The sequence below is a fragment of the Delphinapterus leucas genome, chromosome 2 (assembly GCF_059928025.1).
Source record: "Delphinapterus leucas isolate spDelLeu-1000000601 "Yukka" chromosome 2, BTC_Dleu_Yukka2, whole genome shotgun sequence".
Classification (NCBI taxonomy): domain Eukaryota; kingdom Metazoa; phylum Chordata; class Mammalia; order Artiodactyla; family Monodontidae; genus Delphinapterus; species Delphinapterus leucas.
The window spans coordinates 94,480,613-94,491,700 of NC_143130.1; the positions used below are offsets into that span (position 1 = coordinate 94,480,613).

At 48.4% G+C, this 11,088-nt stretch overlaps 1 protein-coding gene across 1 annotated transcript in view; it reads left to right on the forward strand.

The window, feature by feature from the left end:
- FRMD5 (FERM domain containing 5) overlaps positions 1-11,088 on the forward strand; it is a 43,887-nt gene that overhangs the window by 17,999 nt on the left and 14,800 nt on the right. Inside the window, exon 5 of the mRNA XM_089907312.1 lies at positions 8,559-8,647. Coding sequence (XP_089763438.1) covers positions 8,559-8,647 — 89 coding nt within the window. The remainder of the gene's footprint in view (positions 1-8,558; positions 8,648-11,088) is intronic.

Here is an 11,088-nt window from a genome sequence, read left to right on the forward strand (position 1 = left end):
CTAGAAGGAGAGAGGGAAGAGAGGTTTGTGGCACACCTTCCCTAGCAGGCCCACTGGAATCCTTTCACATTATTTTCTTATCTAATCCTCATGCCAGCACTGGGAGGTAGATATTATTCTTCCTGATTTATAGACAAGAAGATGAAGAAGATGAAGGTTCCAGGAGGCCACAGTGTACAAGGCCCTGAGTGGCAGAGCAAGAATATATGAACTAAGGTCACTTCCTGTTGCTGTGTATCTCTAAGGAGCAGGAGCCCCCAGGAGACTTCCTCTGGGGAGAAGGTGGGAGCAGTCATCTTGCTGGGATTCCACTCCCTTGTTCCTGGGCCCCGTACTTCTTGCTCACCCAGGGCCACGTCGGGGCCCTGCTGCAGACCCCGCAGCTCATCTCATTAGGCTCTGGCTCAGGATTCCCTCGGCCCTCCTGAGGAAGGAGAACAGTTTGGGAGCCTTTACTCTTGTCATTAAGTAGAGTCACTTTGGTGATAGGCTACCAAGCCCTCGCCTTAATGTTGCTACAAGGAGAGCCGAAATAAGCTGGAGTGCTTGGTGTAATAAATACTGATGATTTCTATTAACAGAGAGCCAATTACTGGAGCTCTGGGAATCTGGAGCACACAGCCCTAGGGAGGACAGAAGAAGAGGAATCGTTTCGATAATTAAATGAGATCAGACCAACGCTCCGGATGGGCTCTGTTCTCCTGGACTGATTAAGAAGCTGCTGTTCTTTCTGATGGTTTCTTTCTGCCCAGAGGGTCCTTGCCTGGCCCTGGGACTAGGAAGAGGATATCCTACCCACTCTGGGAGGGACAGCCAGAGGGCTCCAGTAGCTAGCTGTCTTACACTAATACCCAAACTCTGAACTTGCACAAGCTGTCCTGAGCTCTCTGCCTTTCCAGTGACCCCCAACTCCTGGCAGGAGCCCCTAGCAGACCAAGCCTACAGCTGCTGGATGAGGAGGATGGAGCAAACCACTGACAGCCCAGTGTTGCGTCTGCTCCCCGGCCCTGACACCTCTCCAACCTCTCACCATCTTGTTCCTTCCAGGGGGCCTGGGACTGATTGTTTGCCTTGGGTCTCCTGCAGGCCCAGACTGTGGCCTCCTGCCCTGTCAAGGATTTGAAGTGGTCGGACCCACCACATGAGCCCAGCCTTATCATGAATCATGAAGGTGCCATTTATCGAGAGCCTCCACATGCCAGCCACTTACACTATCTCATTTAACCTTATTTATTTATTTTTTGTGTGGCCACGCCACACGGCATGTGGGATTTTGGTTCCCCGACCAGAGATCAAACCTGTGCCCCCTGCAGTGGAAGCGCAGAGTCCTAACCACTGGACCACCAGGGAAGTCCCAATCTCATTTAATCTTTACAACAACACTGCCAAGAAGACATTCTTGGGCTTCCTTGGTAGCGCAGTGGTTAAGAATCCGCCTGCCAGAAGACCTAAATAGACATTTCTCCAAAGAAGACATACAGATTACCAACAAACACGTGAAAGGATGCTCAACATCACTAATCATTAGAGAAATGGAAATCAAAACTACAACGAGGTATCACCTCACACTGGTCAGAATGGTCATCATCAAAAAATCTACAGACAATAAATGCTGAAGAGGATGTGGAGAAAAGGGAACCCTCTTGCACTGTTGGTGGGAACGTAAATTGATACAGCCACTATGGAGAACAGTATGAAGGTTCCTTAAAAACCTAAAACTAGAACTGCCATACGACCCAGCAATCCCACTACTGGCCATATACCCTGAGAAAACCATAATTCAAAAAGAGTCATGTACCACAATGTTCATTGCAGCACTATTTACAATAGCCAGGACATGGAAGCAACCTAAGTGTCCATCGACAGATGAATGGATAAAGAAGATGTGGCACATATATACAATGGAATATTACTCGGCCATAAAAAGAAAGAAAATTGAGTTATTTGTAGTGAGGTGGATGGACCTAGAGTCTGTCATACAGAGTGAAGTAAATCAGAAAAGCAAATACCGAATGCTGATACATATATATGGAATCTAAAAAAAAAAGGGGTTATAAAGAACGTAGGGGCAGGACAGGAATAAAGACGCAGACGTAGAGAATGGACTTGAGGACACGGAGAGGGGGAAGGGTAAGCTCAGATGAAGTGAGAGAGTGGCATGGACATATATACACTACCAAATGTAAAATAGATAGCTAGTGGGAAGCAGCCACATAGCACAGGGAGATCAGCTCCATACTGTGTGACCACCTAGACGAGTAGGATAGGGAGGGTGGGAGGGAGATGCAAGAGGGAGGAGATAATGGGGATATATGTATATGTATAGCTGATACACTTTGTTATAAAGCAGAAACTAACACACAATTGTAAAGCAATTATACTCCAACAAAGATGTTAAAAAGAAAAAGAATCAACAAAAAGAGTAAAAAAATAAATAAAAGATGTGGCACATATATACAATGGGATACTACTCAACCATAAAAAGAAACAAAATTGACTTATTTGTAGTGAGGTGGATAGACCTAGAGACTCGTACAGAGTGAAGTAAGTCAGAAAAACAAATACCGTATGCTAACACGTATATATGGAATCTAAAAAAAAAAATGGTTCTGAAGAACCTAGGGGTAGGACAGGAATAAAGATGCAGACGTAGAGAATGGACTTGAGGACACGGGGAAGGGGAAGGGGAAGATGGGACGAAGTGAGAGAGTGGCATGGACATATATACAATACCAAATGTAAAACAGATAGCTAGTGGGAAGCAGCCGCATAGCACAGGGAGATCAGCTCGGTGCTTTGTGACCACCTAGAGGGGTGGGATAGGGAGGGTGGGAGGGAGATGCAAGAGGGAGAGGATATGGGGATATATGTACACATATACCTGATTCACTTTGTTATAAAGCAGCAACTAACACAACATTGTAAAGCAATTATACCCCAATAAAGATGTTAAAAAAAAAAAAAGAAGAATCCGCCTGCCAATGCAGGGGACACAGATTTGAGGCCTGGTCCAGGAAGATCCCACATGCCACGGAGCATCTAAGCCCGTGTACCACAACTACTGAGCCTGCGCTCTAGAGCCCACGAGCCACAACTGAGCCCACATGCTACAACTACTGATGCCCGCGTGCCTAGAGCCCGTGCTCCACAACAAGAGAAGCCACCGCAATGAGAAGCCCGTGCGCCGCAACGAAGAGTGGCCCCCACTCGCCGCCACTAGAGAAAGCCCACGCGCAGCAACGAAGACCCAATGCAGCCAAAAATAAATAAATAAAATAATAAATTTATTTTAAAAAAAAAGAAGACATTCTTGTCTTCTTTTTAAGATGAGAACACTGAGCTCTGAGGAACTAACCAACATGTCCAGTGTTAGTGGCAAGGATGGTACTGGGACTCAAACTTGGAGTGGTGGAGTTTCAGTGCTGCGCTCTTTCAGTTATCATTCATGGCCTTCCATCTGGAGAGGTGGCATTTATTTAGGAACAAAGCGGGACTCACTGCCAGTTCTGATCAAGAGAGGACGAAAGACCTACGAGACTACTGAAATCATCATAGAAAAATGTAATGTAAATTCACCAAATGGCTTTATGTCTGTTTTGTATAGATAGACCAGGAGAAAATTGATTTCAGCAGGGTCTAGGTTAGGTCAACCACACAAATAAAATGATAGTGTCACTCCCTTGCTCTTAAAACAGGATCATTACTTTCATAATCCAGCTACCAAAGCTCCTCTCTAAATAAACCCGCTCCCCATTTGACACATTGCCCTTGACCTCAGAGAAGCAGAACAAGAAGCATCAGTGATGACTTGCCCTCACCCTCAGGTGGGCCCCTCTTGGCTACACTGCGGGGAGCGTGTTAGGTTTACTGCCAAAATGAAGAACTAAAGCCACTTAAGTGGCAAGTTTCTGCCCAGATTTCCATTTCTGAGCTGTCACGGGTTGATGCCAAGCCTCTTCCAGGGTGCCTGCCTCCTCCTCCTCATTTCCACTCTGGTTTCTTGTGGCTGTGTTTCAGTGTATTAAAACTGGGTGGTTTTCATGATTGATTGAATGTGAAGGTCCCCAGCTATGAGCCCTTTCAGGAATGGGCACCACTGTCTGGAAGAGCATATGGAATCTTCTTCTCTCAGGTTTTTTAAGAATAATAGAGGCTTCATCCACCCAGACTGAATTAGTTTCAGTTGTGCTCCAGAGAGGGGATGGCTGACTTTGAGAGGCATAACAACCAAGAATGCTGTGGTCCTGACTCAGACACATCCAGGATGTCCTCTGGGGAGCAGCAGACAGAAGCCTACTTCATTGTATCCAGAGGTAGATCTGGGCAAAGATGGCCAGATGTCCCTATTTCCAAGAACCAGTCAGTACTATGATTTCCAAAAGTCCTTTTCTAGACACAGAGTGATCATCTTAGGGTGAACATTTGATGATGATGTATTGAAGCAGGTCAAGTTTGATGGTGGGTTCCATATGAACATGAATGACTGTGCAAATCCATCCCCTCCTCAAGAAAAACACAGTGGCCTTGTCCTGGCAGTACATCATTTAGGCCATCTCCCTAAAATCGGATGGAAGTATCGATAGTATTTCTTGGAGTATGTATTATTGTCCTCCTCTTACAGATGAGGAAACTGAGGTCCAGAGAAGCAAGTAGAACCAAGGCTGAAGCTTCTTCCACAAGGATGAAAAATTGAAAATAGATTTGTCACCTCACAACCGTAGAAGCAAACTAAAGTCTTTTGACTGTTACCTGATGTAGAGCGGGCCTGGCGATATCTGCTGTGGGGCTGTCAAGACCTGAGTTTTTATTCCACCTCCCAGATAATTAATGGCTCAGTCCTGTGGGTGCTGATTGCATTGGGATGGGCAGGGGACAGGGAGGAAAGATAGAATCCAGCTTGATAAGATGGAAGAGCTGAGGAGCAGCTTACTGCCATCTGTGTCACTTCTCTCCTCATCCTCATTTCCTTCTCTTTCTGTCACATAACTTGTCCTTCCACATACAAATCCAAAGGGCAGGCTCACAAGGAGAATGGCTTGTTAGATGAAAGAAACTGGGAAACTTGTGGCTGCCTGTTTGTGTTTTCACGCTGGTCCACGCTCTTTTTTTTTTTTCGGGTGTGCTGTGCAACTTGGGGGATCCTAGTTCCCAACCAGGGATTGAACCTGAGCCCTCAGCAGTGAAAGCAAGTGTGGAATCACAACCACTGGACCACCAGGGAACTCCCTGATGCTGGTCCAGATGTGAGGTTTCTTGCTGTAATTCCAATCCCATGCCTCATGTGCCAGAGACGAGTAGCAAACATCCCAGCTGCCCGCACTGTGGATGCCCACGTGCCACGGCCTCGCGGCTTCATCTGCCACTATTGCATTGGAAGCAGTTTGGATAATTGCTCTCTTCAAATGGGAGGATGGATTGGGATTGCACAAGGCGCTATTATTACTTATTGGGATAATAAGTAATACTTACTGGCGTCTAATAGGGATTTACTCCCAGTTTGTTCCCTGTTCCAAATCAGCCAGTCTGGTCAGGAGAGACTGTTCCCCTCTAACTCCAATACCTGCCTTCACTTGGAGGCCGGCCCTGTGGTGTCCGGGCGGTGCAGATGGCCAGCGCCACCCAGTTCATGGGAGGACCTGCCCTTCCCTTTTGCTCTGGCCAGAGACAGGCCTGTCACTGCGATGACTCTCACAGATGTCCTTCCCCTCCTGCCCACTTCACTTTTCCCCCGGACCCCCAATGTATCACCCACATCCCCCTTCTCCATGGTCCCTAACAATGAGTAACTTCTGCCTTTCTACCTCAACTTCCCACACCCTCTTTTCCTAAATAGCAAAAGTTAAATCCATCAGCATCAGGAAAAATAGTAAAATGTTAGGCTTTTTGAAAAGAGATTCTGTACTGAGTTCAATAAACTCAGCTAATCAGTAGCAGCTATAACATTATTAACAACAACACAACCATTAGCATGTATTGGGTGCTTACGGAGCACAGCCTAAGAGGCAGATATCATCAACCCTGACTTGACAGCGAGGGGCCTGAAACACAGGGCAACGAAGGGACCTGGCTGAGGCCACACGGGCGGTGAGTGCAGAGCCAGGACCTGGGCCGACTGACCCGGAGCCCGTGGTTCTGGTGCAGGTGCTCTTCTACCGTTGCCCACAGGGGCCTGGAGTGTGAGACCTGGAGGGAGGCCTTCCCTGCCCACTTCGCTGCTTCCCGTCCCTCCTCTACCATCCACAATCCATCCACAAGCCTCTGCAGGCCCTGCCCTTCCTTTCCATCCCTCCGCCTGTTCTTCCTCCTGGGCCTGTCCTTCAGCGAGCAGCAGAAGACACCTTCCCCCCTCTGCCCCACTGTGCCCTCCCCTCATTCTGCTCACGTGTGGGCTTCCCCCCGCCCCCGGCAGCCACACTGGTCCCTCTGGCCCCCACCTCACTGCCTCACACATTCTCCTGATAAACGTCTGCTGCAGGGCTGTTCTCTGAGTACAAATAAGGTAAGGCCTCCACCCTCGAGTCTCTGTCTAAACCCGCAGTTGTAGGCCTTCCTCGGGTCCTGCCTGCACAGTGAGCTGAAGGCCTCCCGGTGCCCACCCTCCAACCCTGTGGGCAGAGCCCTCCCTCACCCACTGCCGCCCCCCCCAGGCCAGCCTGCCCAGTTAGTGCCGGTGCCCCCTGTGAGGGACAGTGTTTGTGTGCAGTGCTGGCGCTCAGCTGTTAGCACCCACCACCAAGCCCTGATGACAGGCAGGGGGAAGCCCAGCCCCGTGGCTTCAAAGTATCTCCATTCAGGTTATTTTTAAACAGCATTTTGCTGTGCCCATGGGTTGAATGACACTGTGCTTGCAGCCAAATGTTGGGGTCACGACAGACCCTGAGGGAAGGACAGTAACAACTATGCATTAATTCAAATGTCTGCAAAATATATATTTAGTTTATTCCCTGGGCCCAGATGCTCACACCTGTAATCCTGACTCTAAGAGACAGCTTTAAGGCAAAACTGCACTTTTCCTTGAGGCAAGGCTCATGAGGCCCTGCAGAGGCCCCACTGTTCTTAGGACTGATTAGGCTGAAGATCTGTGCCAGGGAGGCAAAGCCTGAAGGCGGGAGAGACTAGGAGAGCCTGACAGCCACGGCCCACACTTGCACCCATCACACCAGGGGCCTGGCCCCGACCCCATGGCACTATCTGAGCTGTGGCCCAGACAACTGGCCTGTATGCCCATTCGATCAGCAGCATGGCATAATTTTCTGGCCACCTGAACACACACCCTGACAGAGCAGATTCTCACCTGTGGCCACTATCAGGTGAGAGAATGTAATCGTCACCCAGCTTTCTGTGCCCCATCCCAGGCTAGAAAAGACCTGGGCCTCCTAGAGCTCATTTCCCACGTGATGGAACCAGGACCTACAGCTTCTGCACCTTCTCCCCTCTTTGCCCAGTAGAACCTTAAGCCTTGTGCTTACCAACTGATAGTGACAGGTGACCCGGAGGCCTCTTTGTTGGTTCAGGCACCACAGGGCTGGCGATAGCTGTTCCACTTGGCCAGTTGCTTCTTATATTTTCTTCAGCTAAACTTTCCTGAGGGAGCCCAGTGTGTCAGGCCATCATGATAATGATAACTGCTATTCTCTCTCTCATTCACACAGAACAGCTTTCTCGAAATATAATTCACACATCAAAAAAATCCATCCTTTTCAAAGTGTGCAATTCGATGGTTTTTAGTCCATTAACAGAATTGTGAAACTTGTGAAACAATCACCACTATCTAATTTTAGAACATCTTCATCACCATCAAAAATAAACCCTGTACCTATTAGCTGTCACTCCCTATCTCCTCTTCCCCACAGCCCCTGGAAACCAGTAGTATACTTTTTGTCTCTCTGGATTTTCCTGTTCTGGATATTTCATATAAATGCAAGCATACAACATGTGATCTTTTGTAACTGGCTTCTTTCACTTAGCATAATGTTTTCAAGGTTCATTTGTGTTGTTACAGGTATCAGTACTTCATTCCTTTTTACTGCTGAATAATATTCCATTGTGTGGATGTACCACATTTTGTTTATTCACTTATCAGCTGATGGACATTTGGATTATTTCCACTTTGCAGCTGGTATGAATAATCCTGCTATGAACATTCATGCACAAGTTTCTGTGTGAACACAGTTTTCAGTTCTCTTGGGTACATACCTAGGAGTGGAATTGCTGGGTCATATGGTAACTCTACATTTAACAATTTGAAGAACTTCCAAACTGCTTTCCAAAGTGACTGCACCATTTTACAATCCCACCAGCAATGTGTGAGGGTTTTCGGTTCTCTTTGGATATTCACCACAGCTTTCTAAGATTGGTATTATAATCTACAACTTACAGTTAAGGCCACCGAGGCTCAGAAAAGGTAAGTAACTTGGCTATTACTTCCAAATGCCAGGCTCTTCCCTTTGTGACCAACGGCCAAGTATTAACCCTGTATCCCCAGTGAACAACTGTGTTTCTCACCCTTTTACCTCTATGCCTGCATCACCCTGATGAGAAATCTTTATGTGTTACAGGACGTGTCAGGAAATGCTGCATTTCTGGCCTTCACTCCTTTTGGGTTTGTTGTTCTGCAAGGAAACAAGAGGGTCCACTTCATTAAATGGTGAGTATCTTTATTTCCAAAACAGGCTTTTTATACCTCACCAACTGGGGAGGGCTGTGGTTCCCATGTCCTATGTCTGTGATTGGGCGAGTTCTGGTTCTGAGCCCTCTCCAAAGCCTTGCATCCATAATGGTAACTGATGAAGGTAGTGGTCTCTTCTAGGGATCCTATGCTTCCACAGGGGTGTTCCTGAGAGCCAACAGCCTCTCCAGAGAGAGAAAGGGTATGGAAAGTTGGTTTCTGGGTAGGATGAGACATCTAGAGCTGGAGCCAATGTTAGGGAAGCAAAGTTCCCATGAGAACTAAGTCCTTGGGACTGTCCCCCGCTGAGGACCATAGCATCTGCAGGGATGTTTACTCCTTACCCACTCTCCTAACGAAGGAGGGCTTGCAATGACCCCTGGGGCAGATACAAGTTACCCTGTTGCTCTGGCAAAACACCCTCCTCAGACCAAACCCCACGGTGGGCACTGCCTGCTGGAGCACAGATGCTGCTCTGTCTCCTGTCCCTCTTCAGGGCTTAGGTGTCCTCAGCCTCCAAGAGTCACATCCCCACTCTTTCTTCCCTCCCCTGCCTCTCCCACTCCCAATTCTAGCAGGCAAGAGCCACTGCTGCAGCCACAGCTGCTCGGAACTGCTTCCTGTCCGCCCACCTGTTGGGGTCTGTTCTGCTGCGTGGCTCTGTGAGCCGATGCAGCAGACTCTGGTTTGTTGATGGACGTTTGGCTCTCCTAGAGACCCTTTTTCTGGCCCATGCAAATATCTTGCAGCCTCATGTTGCATATTTTACTAAGTCCCTGTGATCTCTGAACCTTCCTGGGCCTTAGACTGCCAAGTCTAAGCTGGCCAGCTCCTCTCAGGGGCTTGGACAGGTGTCTTTCCTTGGCCCAGCAGAGCTCAGCCAGGGAAGCCTGCTCCTGTCTTGTTTCCTCCGCCTTCTCAAGAAGAGCTAGCGGGGAACCTGATGACAGAGCTGCTCCCTGGTGAGCTTTCTGCTGGGGATGCTGCAGGCCAGCTCTCCTGCGACATCCTCTTCAGCTCCCCTGTTAGCTTGTGGACAGACACCCCCTTTCCAACCCTTGTGGCTCTTGTGAAGCTTGGCGACATGATCAACCACAGTGCTTGTGAAACTGCCCCCCAGACATGCCCGGCCAGGTCCCATTCCCCAGAAAACCCCTTCCCAGGGCGGCCTGCTGCACTGGGCTAACCGGTGTGCTCCCCAACACGCCCATTTGCTACCCCTTCTCAAGCTGGCCCACTCACTGCACTTCTTGGGTGAAGATGGTGAGGGTTTGGGGTCTTCTGTCCAACAAGATACTTTTCAGAAAAAGACAGTGAACAGGGTCAGGCCACCGCTCTCCCAGGGAGGAGCACTTGCTATTTGGAGACCTCTGGGTCATCTGATGTTCCTTAGAAGGCCCGGATCCTGGCCACACTCCAACCAGGGTAGCTGTCTTTATGAGGTGGCTGGTAGGGGGCATTTTAGCTAGAAACAGGTAGGACACACCGGGGCCTGTAGTCCCTAAAGTATCCTTACCCTCCAGAAGCCCTGCTGCTCACTGGGTTGTCCCAGACCCTTTTCCTTCTATAGCTTCTCTCACAGCCCATTTCTTCAGGACGTCTCTTCATATGCCTCAACTTTAAAGTAATAGATGTAAATTTAATCACACTTCCAATAGAAAATTTCCTACTTTCCTATCTTGCTTGTTGAAGGCTAGGATGATCTGTGTGCTTGTTTATATATCAATCAATTGATATTTATTGTATTCTGTATGTGTATGAGAGATTGATTGATTGGGAGGGAATCTAACAGGGAAGGAATCCCATGTGGCTTGTACTAGCTCAGAACTGGTGGTCAGAAGTTGTGAGCTCTCATCCTGACCCAGCTGTGATTTCCAGGGAACAGGTGACCTTCCTCTGTCCCCTGAGTTTTGTCCAGTAGTAAATTGGGTACATTGTTTTCACTACCTTTCTGCTACTTTCTAGGATATTGAGGAAATCTCCCTAGAAATCGCAAAGAGGAAGAAGCCAAGTGGAGGCAGATATGCATGGTCAGACCTCCTTGGGGGGTCCCAGTTGGGTAGAAAAATAAAGACTCTGCCCCCAGTGAGGCAGGAGGGCCTTCAGGCTCCAGAGGGTAGCTGTGTCAGGCCAATGGAAGGGAAGTGAGGAGTGACCAATGCTGAGGCCTAGTTCTCTGGCTCTCAGGGACATCCACCTAAGACCCCAGTCATTTTTCCATTTTGTAAATGTAACCAAGGCTGAGAGCAGTATGTGGAGGTGAGGTCTAAGTCGTGCCATGTACAGTAACCATGTCACTTCTTCTGATTTGTGTCTGTCCTGCGGGTGGATGTACCCCAGTATCCTGTTTGCCTCTTTTACTGCAGCCATTCACTGGGCTGGTGGCTTCAAGGATTTTTCTACAAAAACCCCTAAGCCCC